This window comes from Colletotrichum fructicola, assembly GCF_000319635.2.
Source record: "Colletotrichum fructicola Nara gc5 chromosome Unknown KSG_Nara_v1_contig01, whole genome shotgun sequence".
Lineage (NCBI taxonomy): Eukaryota > Fungi > Ascomycota > Sordariomycetes > Glomerellales > Glomerellaceae > Colletotrichum > Colletotrichum fructicola.
In genome coordinates this window covers 7,104,994-7,129,240 of record NW_027094051.1, presented here as the reverse complement: position 1 = coordinate 7,129,240, position 24,247 = coordinate 7,104,994, and the positions used below count along the sequence as shown (strand labels likewise).

Genomic DNA, 24,247 nt, shown 5'->3' with positions numbered 1-24,247 from the left:
TGCAGGCCTACAATTTTATCTTTGCATAGCCCCCACTTTAACCACTTAGCCAGCCAATTAACGCTGCATATCGCACTAAGACAGCAATTACTAACAATTACTAGCTAAGTTAGTCTATACTTCTTTTTTTTAACTAGTAAAAGCTTAAAAAGCAGCTTTTTAGTAAAGTAAGCTTAAATTGCTTAAATCTAAGGAGTTTTTAATTCATTATACAAAGTTTAATTTAGTAGCTAATTATCTTAGTGTTAATTAGCTAGATTAACCCCTCTAGCTATTATAACCTCTCTTATAACCCCTCTTATACGCTAAGAGGTTATATTATATAACTTAGAAGCTACTAAGTATTAGTAGTAGTAGTAGTAGTAGTAGTAATAGTAGCCAATCCTACTATAGTTTATCTTCTAATAACTTTAGATTATAATATATATGTTTTAGCTATAATCTTAGTATTACTATTAATAACTATTATTACTAGCGTTACTATTATATTTAATAATAGTTATAAGCTAATACTAATAAAGAGGCTTTTAAAGTAATCTAATTAGCTATAGAGAGTAATATAACTTTTACTTCTACCCTTACTTCTATTATATATTAAAGTAAGTATTAAGGAGGGCTTTTAAGAAGCCTTATTAAGTTTAAAAAAGTAGAGATCTCTCCATATTATATTAGTAAAGTTCTATTAAGTTAACTTAACTTAGTATTAATAACTTATAGAGTATACTTCTAAAGAGATTAAGTTACTATAATTTTAAGATATAACGTTTAAGTTAAGCTTTTATAAGTACTTAAGCTATATTAACGAGATTAACTATAATATAGTTAGCTAATATATTAAAAGATAAAGTAGCTATATATTAATATGCTTAAGAGCTATTAATAAAAGTTAAAATCTATAGTTTAAAGTAGTTATCCTACTTTAAAGTATTTATATATAACTATATAAGTATGAAGAAAACTATACTATTAACTAAAAAAGCCTATATATTCTATTAAGTAAGTCTTCTTATTAAATAAATCTTTTATTATATTATAGTTACTACTTCTTAATTATATATTGTCACGGGCTAGAGCCCGGATTGATATCTCCGGCTTCGCCGGAGCAGTTACCGAGATCCGGCTCCGTTGGACCCACTATTCTGCCGCAGTACGCCGCCTAACCCGGCCTGCTTCACCGCTGTTAGGTGCCTATCCCTGTAAAGTCCTTTCTTCCTTCTTCAGCTTAGAATAGTCAATCGACGGCACCTCTACGTTGAACAAGCCTAGGGGCCAGCCCCTTACATATTCTAAGCTCAACAATAGAAGACGCTACGCGAAACCTCACGAGAGCGACACGATGGATTCGCCAGAGGGTAGCGCAAACGACGCGATGAACGCCGAGATTGACCGCCGGATCAACGAAGCGGTTAACGCAAGCATACGTCCTCTTCAGGACCAAATGGCCCAGCAGACGGCCCAGATGACGCAGCTCTTGACAGCTCTGAATGGGCTTATGTCACCGGATAGAGCAACCCCTACGCCGCTTACGAGTAGCGTACCGACCCCGTCCACAGCCGATACGACTATACAGGCTCCGAGTGACGATACAGTAATGGTAGCCGAAGGGCGGAGAAAGCCCCTACCGAATCCCCCGAAGTTCACGGGAAGGCGCAAAGACTACCCAGCGTGGTCTCAGCAAATGCGCGATAAGACAACCCTAGATGCAGGACTTATGGGGGGTAACGCCGAGGTTTGGTACTATATCAACTCACGACTCGACGTTGACCCTCAGCAAGTTGTTGCTACTTTCTACGCCGCCGGAGGCCCCGGGGGCGAGCGAGACCCCTCTGAGTTCATGAGGTACTTGGACCGTACGTACAAGGACCCAAGTGCTGCCTCCCGCGCAGCTGCTACGCTGCGAACGATCCGTCAGCGGGACGACCAATCCCTCGCCTCCTTTCTTCCCCGATACGAGAGAGTATTGTCAGAAGCTGGGGGGGCTAGTTGGGCAGACCAGGCGAAGATAACCCTCCTCGAGGGAGCACTTAGTACGCGGCTCCAACGAGCCCTCGTTACTGTCGACCTTCCGGTCGATAACTACCATGGATGGCTCATGCGGGTACAAGACGTAGCCGCAAGGCTGGAGAGGCTTCCAGCTACAACGCGCAGAAGCAGCTCGTACTACCCTAGAGCCCCCGAAGCAAGCAGGCACCACGACAACGATGGTGATGTGGTGATGACTGGCGTAAGCCGCGCGAGGAACAAGAAGGGAGCTCCGGAACCGCAGCGCCGCAGACGCTACTCCTCCTCGTCTGAGTCCGAGGGTAGTGAACAACCGCAGAAGGATAGTCGGCGTTGCTATAACTGTAACAACATCGGCCATATCGCTACACGGTGCACTAAGCCAAAGCGTCCAGGGCCAAAGAAGATCAAGAAGGTCAAGAAAGCCAAGAAGTCAGAAGAGAGCAGCAACGATAGTGCCACAGAGGAGCTGGGAAGCTCTGAGGCTGAAGAGAGCTCGGGAAAAGAGTAACTCCAACGCAAAGTCGGGCGTTGGAGGCAAAGCCTAGTGATATCATCGAATGGAAGCAGTTCAAGCATCGCATGAGCAGCAAATCAGCAGTGATCACTGCCCGCATACATAAGGGCACTCAAGCAGACGCCCTGGTAGACACTGGGTGCGACCTATACGCCCTTGTCGACCATGACCTCGCCCGCAGGCTGCGCCTACCAATAGTAGACCGCTCAGAGCGGATACTAGGCAGCTTCAGCGACGCTACAGGCGCCACGAAAGCGACAGGTGTAGTTGTCTTTAACCTAGAGCTATGTGGCTATGATGAGAAGATCTTTGCGTATACTGTCCGCGGTCTTGGGGATGACCTCTTCCTTGGGAAACCGTGGATGGAACGGAACTGCGTCGTATATGACGCTTCTGCGCAACAGATACGTCATAGGAGAGGTGGTGTAGACTTACGACTGAAAGGCGAGGAAGAGCCAGAACGAATACGCCAGATTAGAACTGCTCGACTCCTCCCAGGAGCCCCCTTTACAACGCTCTACAAGAGGGCGCAACGACAAACTGGAGAAACTGCAGCATATGAAGTGCGGGCTATTAGCCTGGCAGACATACAGAAAGCCCTCGCGAAGAAGACAGAGAAAGCAGACCTTAAGGCTCTCCTTCCGCCAGCTGTTCTAGCTGAATTTCGCGAGCTATTCCAACCCGATGAGGCTGCTAACCTCCCACCACATCGCCCCGGGGTCGACCACGAGATCCCTATCAAGCAGGACAGTAAGGGCAACGAGGCTGTACTACCATGGGGCCCGCTCTATGGGATGTCACGAGAAGAGCTCCTCGTCCTCCGGAAGACCCTGCGAGACCTACTAGACAAGGGCTTCATCCGCGCTAGCAGCTCCGAAGCATCAGCCCCAGTACTGTTCGTACGGAAACCAGGAGGAGGGATACGCTTTTGTGTTGACTACCGCGCCCTCAACGAACTCACTAAGCGCGACCGATACCCCCTCCCCTTGATTCGGGAAACACTACGGACTATTAGCGCTGCAAGGTGGTTTACGAAACTGGACGTAGTAGCAGCGTTCCATAAGATTAGAATTGCAGAAGGGGAGGAGCATAAGACAGCATTTCGGACCAGATATGGACTATTCGAGTGGCTAGTCGTCCCCTTTGGCCTCACAGGAGCCCCCGCCACGTTCCAGCGGTATATTAATGGCGTACTTCGAGAATACCTTGACGACTTTGCGACGGCGTATATGGACGACGTACTGATCTACTCAAATGGGTCACAAAAGGACCACGAAGCGAAGGTCCGGCTAGTCCTCCGCAAGTTAGCTGATGCTGGCCTCCGGCTGGACCCGCATAAGTGCGCGTTTTCTGTGAAGACCGTTAAGTATCTTGGGTTTATTGTTACAGCTGGTATAGGCATCTCCTGCGACCCTGAGAAATTAAGAGCAATTAAGGAATGGGCTGCGCCAAAGACAGTTAAAGGAGTCCGGAGCTTTTTAGGATTTGCAAACTACTACCGGATCTTTATCCCAGCGTACTCAAACATCGCTGGGCCCCTTATAGCCCTTACGAAGAAGGGTGCCCCATTCTGCTGGGGTGAGGAACAAGAAGCAGCATTCCAAGAGCTAAAAAGGATCTTTGCAGCAAAGCCTGTCTTACACCAACTAGACCCTGAGCTTACAACCTACGTTGAGGCTGACTGCTCAGGCTTCGCTCTTGGGGGAGTACTATCGCAAGAAGACGAGCACGGAAGACGTCACGCAGTAGCATACCACTCGCAGCGGCTGAATGCCGCCCAGTTCAACTACCCAATCCACGATAAGGAGATGTTAGCTATTATGAGCTGCCTGCGAGAATGGAGGGCAGAGCTACAGAGCGTTGAGAGCTTTAAGATCCTATCCGACCATAGGAACCTCAAGTACTTTATGCAGAAACAGAAGCTCACGGAACGACAAAGCCGATGGGCAGAGGAGCTATCTCAGTATAACTTTGAGATACAGTACCGCCCAGGAAGCGAAGCGGTAGTGCCAGACGCACTCTCTAGACGTGAACAAGACGTACCTACGTCCCTAGAAGACGAGCGCGAACAAGGCCGGATTCTCCAGCTTCTTCCCGAAGTAGCCCTTCCCTCAACGCGTACACGACGTGTAGAGGTAGCACCAGCGATGCTTGTATTTACCGACGATAAAGAACTACAGCAGCTCTGGGATCAGACCCAAGCAGGAGACGAAGTCTACCAGCGGGCCTATACTGCTGTGAAACAACGAGAAAGAAGCTTCCCACCTAGCCTCAAGCTAAAGGTTCAGATTGCTGAGTGCGAGATCGATAACGGTAACCGACTGCTATTCAGAGATCGGATCTGGGTACCAGGTAGCGAAGACCTGGATAGGGAGGCGAACACGCTACGTACTCGTATCGTCCAAAGTATCCACGACTCAGTGCTTAGTGGCCACCCTGGTAGAGATAATACCCTCGCGCTAGTCAGCAGACGCTTCTACTGGCCTGGCCAGTCGCAGTTAGTACGGCGTTTCTGCCGTAACTGCGATGGTTGTGGGCGAAGTCATATCTGGAGAGAACGCCGCAAGGGACTCCTAAAGCCACTGCCGATACCACAGCGTATACGGAGCGATCTTGCTATGGATTTCATCACAGATCTACCCCCTACAGATAAGAACGAGAGGTTCCTTTGGGTAATTATCGACCGGCTAGGTAAAGGCGTAACCCTCGAAGCTATGCAAAGTATGGAAGCCGAAGCCTGCGCTGAACGATTCCTGAGCTGCCACTTCCGCTTCCACGGCGTCCCTACATCGATTGTGAGCGATAGGGGAAGTAACTGGACAAGCCGCTTTTGGCGGCAGTTCTGTAAGCTGTTAGGAATAGAGCAGCGGCTTAGCACTGCCTACCACCCGCAGACTGATGGAGGCCCAGAGAGGATGAACCAGGAGATCCAGGCCTACCTACGTAACTACGTCACCTACTCACAGAAGGACTGGGCATGTAACCTTCCAGCAGCTCAGCTAGCGCTTTGTAGCCGCGATAATAGCGCTATTGGGATGAGTAGCTTCTTCCTAGAGCATGGATACAACCCAGAGCCTATTAAGGTCAAGGAAGCAGACCCAGCAAGCTCTGAAGGCACCCGTGAGGGCCAAGCCCGCAAGTTGGTAACAAGGCTTCAAGATGTGATGGATATGGCCCAATCGACCCTCGCCTCAACACAGCAACGCTACGAGGAGCTGGCTAATAGGAAGCGCCAGCCTACAGAGAGACTAGAAGTAGGCGACAAAGTCTGGCTTCACATGGGGCATTACAGATCCCCTAGGCCTTGCAAGAAACTGGATTGGTTACACCACAAGTACACAGTTACGAAAGTCATCTCACCATACGTGGTAGAGCTTGATGTACCAGCAGCCATATACCCACGCTTCCATGTGGATATCCTGAAGCGCGCAGGTAACGACCCCTTACCTGGTCAAACGTTAGATGACGAGCAGCCGCCACCAATTATAGACGATGAAGGCGAAGAGACCTGGAGTGTAGAGAGTATCGACGCTGCTACCTGGAAGCGTCGAGGGCGCGGGCGACGCCGCGAAGTTCTGGTTAAGTGGGAAGGATATACAGAGAGGACCTGGGAGCCTGTCGAGACGCTCCAGGGGACAGAAGCAATGGAGGCTTACGAACGCCGTTATGGCTCTGCGATGGAGCACGATGGAGACCCAGCCTTAGCGCCGCGGGCGCGCCGCCGGAGGGGAGCGGGGGGGTGATGTCACGGGCTAGAGCCCGGATTGATATCTCCGGCTTCGCCGGAGCAGTTACCGAGATCCGGCTCCGTTGGACCCACTATTCTGCCGCAGTACGCCGCCTAACCCGGCCTGCTTCACCGCTGTTAGGTGCCTATCCCTGTAAAGTCCTTTCTTCCTTCTTCAGCTTAGAATAGTCAATCGACGGCACCTCTACGTTGAACAAGCCTAGGGGCCAGCCCCTTACATATATAGAGGCTTAAGCTTAATCTTAGTAATAATAGGGGTAAAGGTTTTATTCTTAATATACTTAATAAGCTTTACCTTCCTCTCTATACTAAGCTTATACTTATACTCTTATAGAATATCTTTAACTATCTCTATAATATATTTAAATAAAGTAAGTAAGTTACTATTTATATTAAGTAGCTACTTCTTAAGTATTATATTAGAACCCTCTATATAAGAAGTAGATATAAGATTATAGTTATAACTAATCTTAATATATTCCTTGAGCTTAAAGTTATTTATATTATTATAATAGAAGTACTTATATATATAAATTAATATAGTAATTTATTTAGCTAATAGAATAGTTAGGTTTCATAGCCTCTCTTTTTCTACTTTAATCTATAGGTTATAAAGGTATTAGAAGTAGTAGTAGTTAGTATAACTAATAAGGTATTTAGAAGCGTTATAATTATAAGAAGCGTTCTGAATAATAAGATACTACTAACTTATAGCATTATAATAGATAACTTTAGTATACTATAAGTAGTTATACTTAGAAGTAGACTTTTAGTACTTTTCTAATAAGAGTTTACTATAGTAATCTTTGATAGTATTACTTTAATTATATATAAAGTTATAGTAGTAGATATTAGTAAAGAGGTTATACTTCTCTACTTTCTTTTACTTATATTATTAGCTAATAGATATATAGAAACTATTAGTATTAGTAAAAGGTCTTAAGGTAGTAATATAGGCGTTTAAAGCTTCTTAAATCTTAAGGCTTAAAGTTGTTAAAATTAGTAGTCTTATAAACCTAGGGCTAAAGGTTTATATAAGAGTGCTCCTTAGTAGGCGCTATATTAAAAGCCTTACTAAAGCTATCTTCTAGTAGTATTATGATAAATTAGTGGGTAGTAGTTAATACGTTAGTTTAACGTTAATGCGTAGGGTAAAGAGTGGTAAATCTGAGGAGAAAAGAGTGGTGGCCTCTAGTTGGCTGGCTAAGTGGTTAAAGTGGGGGCTATGCAAAGATAAAATTGTAGGCCTGCAAATATAATGAGTTCCCACATCCTCGAGTAATTGAGAGTCTCAAGTCCAGCCATAGCTCCAAAAAGCAGACGACATGCGATGATAAACCTTAAAATGAGAGCTATTTCCCATAGGCAGTGCATCAAAGGCCCTTTTCCCCCATCACATCGCTTGCATACCGCTCCACCCAGGCCGCATCTGGACGGCTGCAGCAGCGCATCTTGTCGTTGGTGCTGGTTCCCGGGATATCTGCAGTAGACGGTGCCACTGTTGGTGGGGGCGACATTGCCCATCAACAGGGTTGGCCAGGGGAAATCGTGGACCAACAGAGTGCAAACGCCCGTGTTCGCGGGCTTCCAGGGGCCTTTCTGAATGTTCCTGTGGAGAGAAACCTCGCTAGCACCACATGGCAGCTTGGGCTGCTCCAACTTGTTCGTACCGCTAACCGGGAACTCTCCAGCGGGGATGCCCATCTCCAGTTCTCCATCCCTCTGTCGATGGAGCCTCTCGTGCCTCGGAAACCGCCCGTCGTCGATATGGACAACCACAAAGTTCAAACAGGCGATTACCACCCTCCTCGAGGGATCAACACCTTGTCATCCTCCCTGCACCTCACCGGTCGAGGAATCTCTGGACATGGGTGTGGACTGATGCGCGTTGGTCACACCACCTGCTTGTTGGTTCGAGAAGGGGACAAGTGACGGGCACAAATAGCCAGAGACAGTAACCCTTCTATCTTGACCTCCTGTCATACTCTGTGTCATCTGTGTTTCCCATCCTCTTCCTGCGTTTCCCATTCTATTCCTCACTGCATATCTCGTCAGCAATGTCCTTCTACGAAGTCCAGGGCAAAGTCGCCCTCGTCACCGGCGCCGGCTCCGGCATAGGCCATAGCCTGACCCAGCTCCTCCTCGAGGCTGGCTGCTCCGTCGTCATGGCCGACCTCCGCCTCCGCCCAGAAGCCGAGGCGACCCTCGCCCAGCACCGCGGCCCGCCCTCCCCGTCCGCCGATGGCCCCGCCTCCGCGCACTTCCACCGCACCGACGTCGCCGACTGGGCGCAGCTGCAGTCCCTCTGGGAGACGACCCTCGCACTCTTCGGGCGCGTCGACATCGTCGCCGCCATGGCGGGCATCTACGAGCCCCCTGAGAGCAATTTCTGGTTCCCGCCCGGCATCTCAGCGGAGTCCGGGGATCCTGCCGACGCGGCCGTGGGCCAGTACCGCATCATCGCCGTCAACCAGGTCGCGCCGATCCGGCTGGCGCAGATGGCCACGGACTACTGGACGCAGAACAAGCATGTGCAGGGCAATTTTGTCGCGGTGGCGAGTGTCGGCGGGTATGTCCACTCATTTGAGACGCCACTGTACATGTCGAGCAAGGCCGGGCTCGTCAGCTTTGTCAAGTGCATGGGCGGGTTGAGGGATATCTGCGGGATCAGGTACTCTGCCATATGCCCGGGAGCAGTCCTTGTGAGTTTTCTTATGTTTTACTGAAGAAAATTGCCGCCAAACCCTGCAACAGACACCCATCTTCGAGCCCGAGTGGAATAGGAAGGTGACCGAGGACGACGTGCACATGACGGCGCGCGAGTGTGCCGCCATCGTCATGCGCGTGATGCAGGAGCCCAAGTACGGCACCGGCAGTGTGGTCGAGACGCAGAAGATCGGCACCCATGAGCAGTCCGAGATTACCGTGAGGGATGTGCCGCTGGAGGCGTTGTATCCTGAGATTCCAGAGGAGCAGAAGCAGAAGGTGATTGAGGGGGCGCAGAGGACGGCGGGGAGGATCATGCAGCAAGGGATGCGGGCGCCATTTGAGGGCAAGTGATGAGATGTTGATACTGGGCAATGTATGGGAAGGTTGTTAGTGCTGTTCAGCGGTTCATAGAATATACAAAAAGCCTGCCGTTTGACTACGTTTCTTACTCTCGTCATACTATTTCTCGAAATTCTTTGGTATCTGGTTCTCTTGGATATGTCATTGGCCGCAGCGACGGAGGCCAGCCCCAAGATCATCATTTGGAAAACACGGGAGTCGGTCTGCCGATTGACAAGCCCATCTTAAATATCGCCGTTTTGGGCCTTGAAAAGGGTCGCATGCATGTTCCTCCATGTGATCTCCCGACGATGCAAAATGCGTGATACGTCCGATCTTCTATCCCCTGCACCCCATTCTGTCGAACAAACACATGTTCTCGCAGTCGTCGCTTATCTCGTCGCAGTGAAGACGGAGCCGCATCATGTTTGTCTCACCTGCAGCCCAGCCCAGCCCATCTCGACTATCCCACGGACTGAACCAGCATCTATCCACCAACAACAGCGCGCATGCATCGATGCAACCTCGTAAACGCGAGCACCCGTTGATGATGCACGTAACCGCCAGAAATCGACTATCGGAGCCGATCGCGATTGCAGAAGCAGACCGCATTGGGAATGGAATCTGTCCGGTCCGCCCGATATGTACAGCTTGCGGGCGCGGAGCTGTTGCTTTTTCTTTTCCTCCGAAGATGGATAAACGGCTAAGTGTGATGAGCCACGTTGTTGCTTGCTGTTGGCGCTCTTCATGCACGCTTCCGTTAAAAAGTCCTTTTGAGATTCAAACGTTGAGTTGGCGCTCGAGTCGATCCGAGTCAAATCATCAAGGTAACTCTCGTTGAAGTTTGATTACTCCCGTACCAAGAACATCGCAGCTCTTCTCCGGTCCAAAGACCAACATTTCAAAACTCGTGCAGCAGGCCTCGAAGGATCTCAGGAATACGAACGGAGGTTAGACTGGAATCTGCGCCCCGAACCCACCCAATCAGGGCCCCGATGCTGACGGCGGACCGGGGTGATCGGCCGATCGGCAATGGGCGTACCATCGGGCCCCAGGCCCGGGAGGTGGGGCTCCCTAAACTCCGGTAGGGACAAACGGGATCTCACCATGTAGGATCTGTTTTCTTCTTGCCTCTTGCCTCCGTTCGTATCACACAACGTCAAGCAGTACTTGCAAACTGAGCTCCTTGCTGAACGTCAACTTGTATCGGCTGTGAGATTGCATCGCGAGGAGCTAGCGGTGCTCACGACTGTGCTTACGGACCTGGGCCCAGACAGACACCCTCACAACAAACGACGTTGCAGACGGGAGCAGGCACACCAAAGAATGACTTCCTCCGTTCCCCCTTCGAGAGGTGATGTCCGCAAGAGGAAATCCCATACAAAATCCAGAAAGGGGTGCGGGAACTGCAAGCTGCGCAGAGTCAGAGTACGTACCCTCTTTCCTCCAAGAGTCTTCGCCCAGATATGTGCCATCTCTCAGCTCTCGCCGACCCCTTACCCTACATGATGCCAGCACCCGGAGTCAGTGACTTACACTCTTCCAGTGCGATGAATCTAAACCCCGCTGCAAGAAATGCCTCGACTACGGCGTGACCTGCGCCTACGGTCCCTCCTCCGAAGCAGCGTCACTATCGGTCGAGGTAGCCTTCAAAGTAGACCTAACCCCTTGCCGTGCGAAAACCGCCGCCGCCCCTTCCCGAAAACCCGTGTCCTATCTCCCCCGCACCCTGCCTCCCCCGCTGCCGTCCACCGGCTCCCCCGAAAGCCCGGACGCGGCCTACCAACTAACACCCATCGACGTCCGCCTCCTGGAGCGCTTCCAGAAGCGCACCGTCATCAGCTTCGGCACGCCCACCACCAAGGACATTTACGAGCGAAAGACCCTCCCCATCGCGTTCCAGCACCCCTTCGTGATGCACACCATCCTCGCCCTAACCCACCTCCACGACATGTCTCTCACAACCACCACACGTACCGCCAACCCCGCCTTCACCTACCACTGGTACCGCGCCATCTCCCTCCTCCACCGCAAACTCTCCCAGCCCATCCTTCCCGCCGAGCGCGACGCCCTCTGGGTTGCCGCCGCCTTCGTCGGCGTCGCCTCCTTCGCCAACACCTCCGACATCGCCTCCCCCCGCGACGCCTGGCCCCTCCGCCCGCCCTGCTGGGAGGACCTCGACTGGCTGAAGCTCGGCGACGGCAAGAAGCAGGTCTGGCGCCTGACGGACCCGCTGCGCTCCGAGGGCATCTTCCGCGACGTCGCGAACGAGCTGTACACGCACGTCCTCCTCCCCGCCTCGAAACTGAGGTTTGGCGCCGAGGACGTGGCGTACATGCGCGCGAACCTGCCCGACGGGTTCTGCGAGCTGTACAAGCTGGAGGAGGGGCTGCAGGAGGATAACCCGTACTGGACGGCGGCGGAGTCGTTGGCGGCGCGTTGGGGCCGGACGGCGAAGCCCGGGTCGCCGGAGGAGGCGAAGCCGTTCTTGACGTTTCTGAGCAAGCTGGATCCGCGGTTTAAGGGGCTGCTGGAGCACAAGGATGAGAGGGCGATGCTGATGCTGGCGTATTGGTTTGCTAGGGTCTGTAACCGAAGGTATTGGTGGATGTGGAGGCGTGCTGTGCTGGAGACACTGGCAATCTGTGATTTCATCGAGCCTAGGTGGAGAGGACGCTGGGAGGTCAGATTGGTAGAGTTCCCGAGGATGATGGCGGAGACTTGCGGACTGTGAATGAGCACTTGAAAAACAGGATACGTGGGCAGTCACATTCGAGATGTGATCGTGAGTACATTATAAAGGAATGAATGTGTAAGGTACTCGCTGTACCTCCTGAATGTATATACCTGGTATCGCCGAAACCCAATGCATACTGAGAAAAGGAACGCTCCGTAAACAATCGTACAAACATAGCCCGGCCCACTGTTCTCAGTGTTTGTCTTCCCGCAACAATGATCCTCTTCCTCCCTGGGCCTCGGCTAGAGAGGCCCTATTTTTGCTGTGCCATGGCGACTCCAAATACTGTGTTCGGAAGTGCTCGAGGGCAAGTGAGTCAACGGAGTGGGATTAGCAACAACGACAGCAGAGGTGACGACGACGGCAGGAGACGACGATGGCAGAGCCATCAGACATACAGTAGCGGTGCTGCAATCAAAATAGGACGTCGCCTGTTTAAGCACCAACGCTGACCTCTTGGCCGTTTGCTGGCTTTTCCTCGTCGTTCCCACTGTTAGTCACCCCACCGCTCTCGGCGTCGCCATGAGGATATAATGGCTTGTTCGGGTCGTATCCAACCGATTTGACGATTCCGAGGCCCTTGGTTCTGCCCTCGCGGAACAATAACCTATCCCCAGTAGCAAGATACTCCGGTCTCTGCACGAAACGGAAGGCCACCGTTGCCCTGTCGCCCGTTCGAATGTAAGGGCGGTCGACGTCTATTATTGCGCACGTCTGCGACACAGGGCCAACGTGAAGCATCGCTTGATACTTTGTTTTGATGGTTGTCGCGTGGGAGAGAATCAACACTGGGCCAGTCAGTACATTGCGTTGACAGACAACAAAACCGGCAGGGGAATTGGGGACAGGCACAAGGACGACAGCGACAACGCCAGAGACGACACAGCCACGAACGGACGACGAAGCCAGACACCAACAACGAAGTCAGAGACCGGCAACGATGCCAGAGAACGACAGGGACATTGTACAGTCATGGAACATAAGAAATGGAACGGAGATGACTCACCCTCTGCGATGAACTCTCGGTGCACCTTGGGGGCGGGCTGACCCTCAAGTTTTGGCAGAACCACCATACCCTTTCGGACGTCTTTTCGCCTCAGCTTTTTCAAGGCAAAACTGGCAGACTGGCCAGCAGATGCGGCAGGAACTCCAAGGCGCTTCCGCTCAATGGAGCGCACACTGGTTGGGACGAAGTTGCCCAACGAGTCTGGGCCGACAAGGACGTTATCTCCAGTGTGGATGACACCAGACTTGATGATTCCAGAGACGACAGTGCCAACGAAAGGCACAGAGAAGGTATCGTTGATATGGAACTCGAACGGCGCCTCGGAGTCATATCGGCCGTGATGTGGCAAGATATTGAGGAATGTCCGGACCAGGTTGAGATTCTCGCCAGTGACATTGGAGACCTGGAAGACGGGGCATATCCTCTGACTGATGAACTGGGTGGCGGTGTTTATGCACTCCTCGCGGTCCTTGATGAAGATGGGAATCTTGCGAGCCCCAGGAGACTTCAGGATCTTGGTGATCTGGCTGATGGTCTGCTCCAGAATCTGGGGCGGGCAAATGTCGATCTTAGTGATGACAACCATGACCGGCACATTGAGAGCGAGGGCGATGCCCAAGTGCTCTTTGCTCATACCGATCAGCCCGTTGTTGGCCGCTACCATGAGCAAGCAGTAATTGGGGCTGCTCGAGAGCAGGCCAAAGACGGTGGTGCGCAGGTACTTCTCATGACCAGCCAAGTCGGTGAAAGTGATGACTTTGGCGCTCCGCTTCCCAATCTCCTCCCAAGACAGCTTGCGCCCAGGGGTGTCAGAGGTGACGACCTCCCCAACGGTATCGAACCCTAATATCTCCATGCCCACAGAGCTGGTTCTTCCCGTCTCAATTTCATGCTTGTGTCTGAAGAGATTGACTCGTGCTCTACCTCTACCATCATCGAGGTCGCCCTTTACTAATACACCCAAGAGAGAGCTTTTTCCTGCGTCGACTGTGATATATCGGTCAGTCATACACAGTGGGCGAGGGACAATAGAGCAGGACGTCGCAAAAGGGCCAAAGGCGAAAACAGAGGGGAAGCAGGAAGGGGTAGACAGAGCAGAAGGACGAGGGCGACGTACCATTGCCAACAACAGCTATCCTCGTCTCGATAACATCCTCGACGGTCGCGGGGGTCTGACGAATCATGATCTTGCCGCTGCAGTGACTGTCCTTGCCCGATTTCGCACTCGGGGCCTCGACGTCGCCGCCAACATTCTTGGTGATGAGCAACTGACAATGGGCTCGTATCCTCTTCGCCGCCTCCTGAACTCTTGTGTACGCGGCGTTCCATTGCTCCAACGACAGAGCCATGGAATCACCATTGTTCTCGAAGCCCAGCTCGAAGACGGTCTCGCCGTGGCCTTCGGTTATCCTCTCGTTGAGTATGTCCTCCAGCTTCTTCAGGGATTCGTCGTCGTTGTCGGCGTCGGCAGCCAGGAGGAGGTCTTTGAGACGGACGCCAGGGCCGGCCGCATCAGCGAGGTCGAGGGTGTCGAAGAGCTCGTCAAGTTCGGCGTGCTGGTGCTCGGTGCCAGCCGCGGCGGCGGTGGTGGCTTTGGCATCGGTCGACTTCGCGGCGGAGGGATATCGCAGGGCTTGCTGTTTCTCGACGTAGTCGGCAAAGTCGCTAAGGGCAGCCTCGCCCCTGCGCTTCTCGTGCGGTAATGATTTGATGTTTTTTGTCGTCATGTTGGAGTGATGGAGGCGCGTTCACGTTCGTATCCTGATGATCATTGGATGTAGCGTCGCAGTTGCTCTCTGTCCAAAGCTTGGGAGACAATGACGCTAGAAATGATGGAGGTGAGAGGTAGAGTGGCGATGGGTCGAAGAGCGGCGCGTTGTTTTAAGGCTGATGCAGTACCTAGATTGGGTGTCTTTGGCAAGTGGAAAAAAGAGTCATAGATTGACTCGAGGCGGCGAAGTCAAAGAGCAGTGACAATTAAGGGCCCGAGGAGGACAGACCACTGCCGCTGCTGGCTCTCCACCCCCGCCAGGGGGGGGGGGGGGGCCGCAAGCTGACCCGTTGCGCCGCTCCTTTACAGAACCGCGACCGGCTGCAATCGGATGTGACTAACTTGCCATCTATCTACCTTGATGTCGTTTCCTGCTTCGCATTTGGCCCTGGAATAAATATTTTGAGTCGCATCATACTGAAATATCATCTTAAACAACTACCTTCCAGAACGTTGACGCCACCTGCTATTCAATTGATCCAGCAATTGGCCTCATTCACCAACCGAGAACAGTTAAAGCAGCAGCTTCTATGAGTAACTCGGCGGGGCTTATCGATAAGAGCTTTGGCACGAGCCAACAGGAATGCGCCTGTTTGACGCAGCCCCGGATTGTGTTCTGCGTTCGTCCCACGCTTCACCAGCTCAGCTCAGCTCAGCCTTAAAGCCCCGCTGCCCCCATAGCTGGTGACTCTACGCATGGCCCCCGAACTGGGCAGAAGTTACGAGAAGAGCCGCTCGATTAGTGAGTCAAGGCAGAACGAGGGCTTCCACTTTGTATTCACCTCCATCCGGGTTTGTTGCGCCGTCTGTGGTGCTGCTTCTGTCAACTCCATGTCTTGTTCGTGCCATGGCCAACATAGTCCTGGGTACAGAAACGAGACTGACGAGTCATTAAGAACAGTGTTGATGAGAATCATGACGTTCCATTGGTATAATTTTCTCTATCTTGGAATAAGCGATACCGTATCATGAACCCCATCTAATCAGCGCGCCAAGTCGCCTTGCCAACCAGTTGAATAGTCCTCAGCTGAGGAGCAAGACCTCCCTACACTGCCTTTTAGCAAGTTTCGGAGAGGTGATGTGCAGTATGCGCAAATAGAGGCCTCCGATGATCAAGCCAAGCTTCGAGCAGGGTGGCATGAAAGCATAGCAGTAATGGTATTGATGGCACGGGTGGCTTGTTCGACTGGGCGGGAAGCTCAGAGCATGATATGTTGAAGAGATGGCCATCGGCCCAGACGTATCCGCTTTGGTATGACGGAGGTTGCTTTCAATTGGTGTAATGAGTTGTGCTCGATCTTGGGTATGCTATGAAGATCCCTGAGGGGAGATGAGAACGACACTATCGCCTGCAAAGGGTCAGATACTGGCTTCACGAGCGCGCCACAGAGACAACATACCTCGAACAAACAGCATCTCAGACTTGCGGCTGATGGTCTAGGGCCTTTAGTCAGTGGGTGATGGCCGGGATGGAGGTCTCGTCTCTCATCTCACCTTCACCTCCTCGTCCTCCTCATCCTCATCGACGACGTAGATGGTCTCCTCCACCTCCCCCAACACCAAGTTGCAATGGCTGTCGTATGCCTGCAATATAATGGTCAGCGAATGTGAAGGAAGCCCCGACATTTTGCAAAACTCACATGAAGACGGCCCTTAAGCTCACGGTCGCCTCTGAGCTTGACGAAAACTACCTCATCGAGCAGGAGCTTGACCAGGTCAAGAGGCTCCTGGACGTGGGAGGTCTCGTCGCCAACGTCCGCCATGGTGAGATAAAGGAAGAGCGGGCTCGATAGGGTCAGGAAAGATGTCGTTCAATCGGGTCGGAAGCGTGTATATCGACGGAGAGGCGGCAGCTCAACTGGGATGGCCGAGAGCAATGGTGGGTCCAGGCACACATCTCACTCAGAGTTGTGCATTTTCGTCGCCCCCAGCTCATTGGTCAGCGGGGTCGGCGGCCGTCGTAATAATGTTCCGACAAAACAGCCCACAATGGGCAGCAGCCGTGCAACGGCTCGCCGGAAAGTGGGCCGCACTGGGTCCTGCCCCAGCAGCCCCAGCGCTTCCCGTCCGCTGTCCAGGGGTGGCACGGGGCGGACTGGAAGGGAGCAGGGCCCTAAAGCAGCCATCGGCAGGTGCTGTGTGTAAGAGCACGCGAGGAGGGGGAGGAGCGATGCCCTGGAAAGTCGGGGTAAAGCCAGGGGAGGTGCTCCCGTCTGCTGCTGGGAGGTACCTGCCTTCGCATACCCGGCTGGTAAGGCAGGCAGGTAGCTTCCATGCTTGCCCTGCGCGCCTCCTCCTCACCTCGCTTGAGGGGGCGCACCCGTGAGGAGGAGGGTAGGTTGGTAGGTGAGGAGGAGGAGGGACAGCTTGCGACTGTTACTTTCTTCTTCCGCCCAGGCCGCAAGCTGTTTTCCATCTTCTCGTCGATGCATCTTTTGCGCCCACCACCTTCTGCTGCGCCAGAACGACCCTGATTGTCCAACGCTTTGACCAACACGATCCTCACCTGCATCATGACAACTTCTGTCAAGGCCAATGGCCTTCGGCAGCTCCTCCAGCTTCATTCTCCTCCGCGCGGCACCCCCTCCCGCGTCCATGCTGCGCGACTACGACGATGCCTTCAAAGACACCAAACCCTCCACACCGTGGCCTCAACCGCGAGGGCTTCACCAGAGCAGCCTTCCCCGATTGTCTCGAGTCCAGCAAGACGATATTCTCAAGCGAGTACCCTGCGCGAGGTCTTCGAACCAAGCAAGAAACCGACAAAGGACGGGATCCTGAACAAGTTGCTGAGCGCGGTCCAGTCGCAGAAAACCATGGACATTTTCATGGAGCTCAAGGCACTGGGTACACATGATGAACCATATAAGGTCATGGAGGCCCTCATCGCACTGCCGGCGACTGCCTTTTCGGAGCTCGTGCGATCACTGGATCCTTTCCGAATCGCCCCGCGAGCCGATGTCACCAACGGATTCCGCATCTCGAGGGCGCTGGGGTACTTCAGCCCTGTTGCATCTCTCGACAACGAATTTGGCGTCCGCAAGCTTTACTACAACACGCTACAGCTAATTCGCTCGGTTCTAGACTTGCGTCAAAAACAAGGGCGAGACCTGACCCTGTCTGATTACATTGTGCTCCTACGATGCGCCGGCGCTGCATCGGATATCGAGACCGCAAAGGCTATCTGGAAGCAGTCAAGGGAAGGGGGGCAGAACAAGACTGCTAGTAGTGGGCTTGCGTACAACGAGTTTATGAAGGCCAGATTCCTCACTGAGCCGATTTACATGCAACGTGATCTTGCCAGAGTCCGCATGCGACCTCGCGATTTGACAGGCCACAGGAAGCGCTTCGCCAAGAAGAAGCTGTTGTATCGCCTGGACAGGTTGCGCCTGAATATCTTCGCACACCAACGCTCGTATTACGGACGGTCGCCTAATCAGCCAACGCACGACTTGCACAGAGTCCTCAGTCTACATCAACCGATCCGGCGTACCTACAGCGCCGTCAAGAAGAAGCGACTGACCGTCGACCGCGATATTCTCTCTACGTACTTCATTGCCTGCGGTAGAGCAGGATCTTTGAGGGAGCTACTCCGCCAGTTGTGGTCGACTTGGAGGATCAGTTTGACTGACTTCAAGAATCACCGCGATACCGACATCGTTGGAGGCGTGCTAGACCGTGGTCTCTTGTTCAGACCCAACTTACGTGTAATGAATGCCCTTGTCGATGCATTGGGATGCACCGGCCACGTCATTCTTGCCCGGAAGCTGATGATTTTTCTGTCACACAAATATCAAGTTCCGATTCCACCGGAGACATGGTCTTTGCTCCTCGAATGGACGCACGTCATTGCTTCCAAGCCGGCGTCGACCGAGTACAAGATTCTCGGAGACTCCAACAGGATCGTCGCCCCTGAAGATGTTCTCGATGTCTGGCACATGATGGTATCTGGAGAGCACGGATGGTCTGCGACTCCGGTTGAACCCGAATTCAAGGACTTCGACATCTACGTCAAGAACCTCATCGCATCTCGCCAAGTTGAGAGAGCACGGGAAGAGATGCGCCGTGGCGTTGCCATGTACGAATCGGCTTGCCAGGACGTGGAGACAGCTCTTTTCGAGAGGCTATACAGATCGGCGCCGCCAGAAGCTGTTACACGCCACATGCGGGCAAAAGTGAAGCAGCACATTACATGGTTCGCCATAGAAGCATGGTGCTGGACTTGGCTCGAGACGTCCAGTAAGCTCCATCGGTCTAATGAGGCCTTCTCGTCGCGGACTATCCCTGCCTTTGTCGCCGAGTTCAAGGAATTCCTACCGAATCCGGCCACGTACAAGACGAGCGGCGGTACCGTGAGGCTCGAGACGCCGCAGAATTCCATGAGACATTCCTGGACCTTGCAAGTGACCCGAAGTCCGCCCACAGCTTTACGCGTTCCCGATCGAACAAAGCCCAAGCACACCCATCTCGGGGATGGCGAGGCCCAGGAGGGCGCGGAACGCCCGCTGATCCCGGTGGTGATGGAGTCGGGCAAGCAGTTGTATGAGACGACGACGATTAGGCTCAACCGATGGACGAAGGAGATGGTGCGGAAACGGACGGACCGTGTTTTCGGACAGCTGGAGAAGGGGCTTACATACGCCGACGAGGGAGTGGTGGATGAAGACCACGAGGCGTTTGGCCGCGCGCTGAATGAGGAGGCGTGGAGAATACAGAAGAGCGGACTCAAGAAGAGGCTAGTGCTGAGGAGTCTGCTTTGGTGAGGCACAAGACGTTGCATATATGGCAGTTGTGGCATGAAGGATAGAGGACCATATGCATATAAAATAGAGTCGAATCAGAGATCAAAATTTCAGCATTTTACCACGTCTGAGTGACCTTGCCAAAGTGACAATTGAGAGTCGCGACTGGACTGGACTGCTGTAGGATGACTATTACGTACTCACTCAGACCAAGCAAGGGTGGCTGCAGCTCATGAAAAACCTAACTCACTCACACGCATTCAACAACAGGGACGCAAAATGATTTTTAACAATATTCGTTCCTACAGATCTGTTCGGTTCATACATGATGCTATGCCGTCGGTGTATTTTCTCTTTTGTCTTTCAATTTAGCCGCCAACGCTAGATGACCTTTTCTCTCTCTTTTTTCTCTTGGAGGGGAATCTTTTTTCTTCGGGTTTTGTAAAAGCTTTTCTTTGCATATATCGTGTGGTGATTTTTTGTCGTTGTCGTGTCGTGGGCCGCGAAGAAAACCAGGAAAAGCCAGATGAAAAACACGAAAAAGAAAAAAAAGACATGCGTAAGCTTCATGATACGAACGCCTGCTCATGAACGTGGTGGAGGGGATGGTGTGGGTGGGTTGGTCGGAGGGGGTATGTTGGTGCCGTTTTTTTTTCGACTTTTTTCTCTGGTGGTATATGCGCCTCTCTTTTTCTCTCTTTTTTTTTTCTCATCCCTTACCTTCGTGACTCGTCATGGCTCTTTTGTCGATTTCCCTCCCTAAGATCTGCTGGCGTAGGATCTCTCGCTGCCGGTCCTGGAGACCTTGCTGGAGGAACGTCTGCGGTGTCCGTCGCGGTTGCTGTCGCGGTGTCTGCGCTCAGAGTGGCTGCTAGAGGAGATCCTGCTGCTCTCGGAGTGTCTGCTGGAGGAGCGCTTGCTCGAAGAGTGCCTGCCTTCGACGTATCTGCTGCTGGACGGGGGGTGAGAGCTCTCAGAGTGTCTGGGGTCGAGAAGTCTGCTCTCGGAGCGGCTGGCTTCAGGGAGGCTGCCGGCAGGGTGTCTCAAGCTGGGCTCGGAGCGCCTGGCGTCAGGGAGGCTGGCTCCGGGAAGTCCACTCGAAGAGTGTCTGCTGCTGGAGTGTCTGCTCTCGCGCTTCTCAGAGTGCCTCTGCTCACGCTCTCTTTCACGCTCACGCTCACGCTCGCGCTCACGCTTCTCGGCCTTCCTGGCTTCGCGCTCCTTGGCATCCTCCTTCTCCTCTCTCTTGCTCTCACGCTCACGTTCACGCTCACGCTCACGCTTCTCGGCCTTCTCGGCCTTCTCGGCCTTCCTGGCCTCACGCTCCTTGGCATCCTCCTTCTCCTCCTTCTTGGACTCCGAGTGCCGGCTCTCACGCTTCTCCGACCTCTTGGACTCGCGCTCCTTGGTCTCCTCCTTTGGCACCTCGAAGAACTTGGTTTCGACCGACTCGATAGGGGCGAAGTCGACCTGCTTGCCCTCCCGCTTCTCGGACTTCTCAGCCTTCTCGGTCTTCCTAGACTCGCGCTCCTTGGTGTCTTCCTTCTTTGACTCTCGCTCCTTGGTTTCCTCCTTCTTGGGCTCGGCGTGCTTGCTCTCGCGGTGCTTCGTCTCGTCCTTCTTGGATTCGCGGTGCTTCGTTTCCTCCCTCTTGCTCTCACGCTGCTTGCCCTCAGACTTCTCAGACCTCTTGGACTCCCGCTCCTTGGTCTCCTCCTTCTTAGACGACTCAGAGTGCTTCCTCTCGCGGTGCCTGGTTTCGGACCGCTTGCTCTCGGATCGCTTGGCCTCTGGCGGCGCCTCGATCACCGGCATCTCGACCGGAGGCATGTCCTCGACCTTCTCCAATCGTAGGTCGTTGATGACCATGTATCTGCTGAGGGTGATCCAGCCGTACCGGAACCAGACCATCTGGCTCTTATGCGCCATGGTCATGGCGGCCCACGCCGTGGAATATCCACCCTTGGGACCAAAGTTGTTCATGAACACCAGCCGGCTTGGGTGGTACTCAATGTCCGACTCATCCTCATCCGAGTCGGAATCGTCGTCGCTATCTTCCTTCTCCTTTTTGGGTTTCGGTAGCTTCTTTGGCGGCTTCGGCGGGTTGCTTCCTGGCGTGATCGCCCATGATAAAATTGTTGGTACCGCATCGAGGAATGTGCTGTACTTGCGCAAGAAGTTTACTGAAGTCAGTGTGTACATGTCCACGGGCGAGCGCCAGCGGCCGTTATCGGTCAGAGTGGAGATGAAGGTGCGGGCACCATGGTAGAGAGAGATGTGGTTCGGGTGGGAAGAGACTCCAGTCGAGTCGAAAGTGATTAAGATGTCGATGTTGGCATCCGGTTCCTCGCCAGCAGCTCGCTGGCGAGCAGAGTGAGGCGCAAAGGCGCGGTTCAGGAGTGTAGCGACCTTGGTTTTATCCCAGGTGGCGGTCATGGAGTCCCTGAAATCACTGCAGAAACTAGTCAGTTTGTGTTGTCGCACACAAGGCTGGTGAGCGCAGCCGGGTGGGCCCAAGACTTACGGGCTGTCAATAACAAAAACATCCTGCTCCTGGCGCAAGCCCAACTTCATGCCGCTCTTCACCAACTCCTTCTTGCGAGTTTCTCCGAGGCCATCGGCGTCACCTATACGGTTGCCCCCCTTGTCAGCCATTGCGCTCGATTGCCCCACCTGTCGCACCCCGCGGTGATCATTCTTCTCCTACCTGAACTCAGACACAAAATCTTGACATGGTTGCCCGTCTCCGGTCGCGTAAGAGCGAGGACGGTCGGCGCAAAGAACATGGCCTCATCGTCTGGGTGCGCGATCAAGAGGCAGACCCTCTTGTTCTCGAGAGCGGGTAACTGCGACGCTGCGAGGGGGCCGAGGCAAATATACAATGCAGGCGTGACGGCCACAATCAGGGCCCCCACGAGCAAAGAATCCATATTCACGGTGGCGGTTCCTGCAACAACTCAGTTTTCGGGTATTTTCAGGTCGACGCTCGAGGTTGGCCGGTGAGTAAAACCGAGCGGGGTGGCTTGGTTGAGTGCTTCGGTCGTGGATGCGGTGTGGCGTGTGTCGGCCGGCCGTGAGCTTTCGGGAAGGCTTGCGGATGTGGGATGTTGGCGGGTCGCAGAGGAAGAAGCGAAAATTTTCTCAAAAAAAGGTTACTAGAGTTCGTCAAGATTTGCTAAATGCTGGATATCAGAGGCAGGAAGGGTTATCGTCGCATGGAAGAAGAATCGGAAGGTTCGGCGGCGGGCGGGCAGAGCAGGTTGGTTTGGACGGTGGTGTGGGTGGGTGCTTGTCAAGAACTGGTAGCGGCACACGATCGGCTGGGAAATTGAGCGCAGTTGCTGGGGCCTGGAACCTGGACCTGGGACCGCGGCGTGAGGTGGGCGTGGACAAGTGGACTACGCAAAGTGCTGGGCTCGTTGAGGCGGCGTCGCGGGCGGTGTGCGTCGCATCCAAAAATCGAAGGCGGTGACAGATCGGAACAGTTCGTGTCGAGGGCTAATGCCTCTTGGAGGGGCTAGCGACCCCCGCTGATTGGCTAATCCGAGCTGCAACATGCCACGAACAATCCGATGACCTGCAGGGGCACAGGGCCTAGGTTATTTTCTGGCGACAGCGACAGCATTGGTACAGAGTAGCTGACAGCGGGGAGCAACCCGGACCTACCTGTCTTGCGCTGAACTCTGATGTGAGACTGCGTGTCTGCCTCTTTGTCAGCCGACTAACTGCACGCGATCAGACGACGAGAGACGACGAGAGACGACGGCCTCCCTGCAGCTGCCATCCCAATCCAGACCAACCGAAGCGTCCCATCCATCCATCCATCCACGATCGATTACGTAGACGGTGAAGCTGAAGCTGTTGGCCGGACCGTCCCCGCTGGAAACAACAGGGACTACGCTACCGCCAGAGCCGCAGCCATGGCGAAGAAGATCAAGGAGAAGAAGGTGAAGGATCCCAAGAGCATCCCGCTGGCCCAGCCTGACAGGTCTGGGCCTAGTGAGGCGACGCTGCTCCAGCTGGCCCAAGAAAGGGGCCTTTTCCAGCAGGAGGATGAGGCGAGGAGCAAGCGCGGCCAGGTCCCCAAGGGTGCTGTCCGCATAGACAGGCCCACCGATGAAAGTGACGGAGAGGAGGAGGACGAAGAGGATGACGCCCTGCTGTCTCCCTTCGTGGACCGCATAATGGACTCGTTGCTGTGGACAGTCAGCCTTGCCATGGTCCACGGTACTTTTGATGTGCTAGTCCAGAACCAATATGCCATTGCAATCGAATGGCCAAGTGTCATCACCAGGACTGTGGTCGCGTTTCTTGGTGAGTGATGCCATTGATGTATGCAACCATGGACATCCAACTGACTGTGAATTCCACCAGTGCTCTTCTTCCTTTTCCACAACCTCCACGAACACCGCTCCAGCACGACCGTTATCCCGGGGCTTCCGCTGCGTTTCCAGCACCCCATCCGACAGGCCATCTTCTTTCTGACGAGCGTTTCTGCCGGGTGCTATTTGATCTATATCACCAACAAGTACAGCTATCTAGCGACCCTTAAGCAAGCTCCGACACTGGGTTGTCTGTGGATTTGGTCTGTACTCGAATTGGATCTGGCGGTGGCTGCGGCGAGTCTGGCTGTTGCAGGGGCATTCCTACTGCAAGGAGGGTACGACATCAAATGAG

At 53.3% G+C, this 24,247-nt stretch overlaps 8 protein-coding genes across 8 annotated transcripts; 5 read left to right on the top strand and 3 right to left on the bottom strand.

Annotated features, from left to right (window-relative positions):
* Nucleotides 1–1,336: 1,336 nt before the first annotated feature.
* Tf2-6-8 (Transposon Tf2-6 polyprotein) lies at nucleotides 1,337–6,261 on the top strand (the record flags this gene model as incomplete). The annotated part of the gene is made up of 3 exons (XM_032029053.2): nucleotides 1,337–2,508; nucleotides 2,550–5,950; nucleotides 6,008–6,261. The coding sequence occupies 3 exons, from the start codon at nucleotides 1,337–1,339 to the stop codon at nucleotides 6,259–6,261; spliced, it is 4,827 nt and encodes a 1,608-aa protein (XP_031891608.2).
* Nucleotides 6,262–8,323: 2,062 nt separating this feature from the next.
* CGGC5_v002016 (15-hydroxyprostaglandin dehydrogenase) lies at nucleotides 8,324–9,326 on the top strand (the record flags this gene model as incomplete). The annotated part of the gene is made up of 2 exons (XM_032029052.1): nucleotides 8,324–8,968; nucleotides 9,021–9,326. The coding sequence occupies 2 exons, from the start codon at nucleotides 8,324–8,326 to the stop codon at nucleotides 9,324–9,326; spliced, it is 951 nt and encodes a 316-aa protein (XP_031891609.1).
* A 1,314-nt stretch (nucleotides 9,327–10,640) lies between these two features.
* On the top strand, nucleotides 10,641–12,048 carry CGGC5_v002015 (Sterol regulatory element-binding protein ECM22; the record flags this gene model as incomplete). Its single annotated transcript, XM_032029051.1, has 2 exons — nucleotides 10,641–10,742; nucleotides 10,861–12,048. The coding sequence occupies 2 exons, from the start codon at nucleotides 10,641–10,643 to the stop codon at nucleotides 12,046–12,048; spliced, it is 1,290 nt and encodes a 429-aa protein (XP_031891606.1).
* A 438-nt stretch (nucleotides 12,049–12,486) lies between these two features.
* On the bottom strand, nucleotides 12,487–14,784 carry GTPBP1 (GTP-binding protein 1; the record flags this gene model as incomplete). Its single annotated transcript, XM_032029050.1, has 3 exons — nucleotides 12,487–12,839; nucleotides 13,058–14,044; nucleotides 14,175–14,784. The coding sequence occupies 3 exons, from the start codon at nucleotides 14,782–14,784 to the stop codon at nucleotides 12,487–12,489; spliced, it is 1,950 nt and encodes a 649-aa protein (XP_031891607.1).
* A 1,352-nt stretch (nucleotides 14,785–16,136) lies between these two features.
* lsm3 (putative U6 snRNA-associated Sm-like protein LSm3) lies at nucleotides 16,137–16,591 on the bottom strand (the record flags this gene model as incomplete). The annotated part of the gene is made up of 4 exons (XM_032029048.1): nucleotides 16,137–16,177; nucleotides 16,229–16,265; nucleotides 16,323–16,412; nucleotides 16,469–16,591. The coding sequence occupies 4 exons, from the start codon at nucleotides 16,589–16,591 to the stop codon at nucleotides 16,137–16,139; spliced, it is 291 nt and encodes a 96-aa protein (XP_031891358.1).
* A 750-nt stretch (nucleotides 16,592–17,341) lies between these two features.
* Nucleotides 17,342–19,591, top strand: CGGC5_v002012 (uncharacterized protein; the record flags this gene model as incomplete). The annotated part of the gene is made up of 1 exon (XM_032029047.2): nucleotides 17,645–19,591. The coding sequence occupies one exon, from the start codon at nucleotides 17,645–17,647 to the stop codon at nucleotides 19,589–19,591; it is 1,947 nt and encodes a 648-aa protein (XP_031891357.2).
* A 738-nt stretch (nucleotides 19,592–20,329) lies between these two features.
* CGGC5_v002011 (N-acetylglucosaminyl-phosphatidylinositol de-N-acetylase) lies at nucleotides 20,330–22,500 on the bottom strand (the record flags this gene model as incomplete). Its single annotated transcript, XM_032029046.1, has 3 exons — nucleotides 20,330–22,022; nucleotides 22,095–22,197; nucleotides 22,278–22,500. 3 exons carry the CDS (start codon nucleotides 22,498–22,500, stop codon nucleotides 20,330–20,332), a joined length of 2,019 nt encoding a protein of 672 aa, XP_031891354.1.
* A 990-nt stretch (nucleotides 22,501–23,490) lies between these two features.
* CGGC5_v002010 (uncharacterized protein) lies at nucleotides 23,491–24,246 on the top strand (the record flags this gene model as incomplete). Its single annotated transcript, XM_032029045.1, has 2 exons — nucleotides 23,491–23,884; nucleotides 23,945–24,246. The coding sequence occupies 2 exons, from the start codon at nucleotides 23,491–23,493 to the stop codon at nucleotides 24,244–24,246; spliced, it is 696 nt and encodes a 231-aa protein (XP_031891353.1).
* Between the last annotated feature and the right edge of the window lies 1 nt (nucleotide 24,247).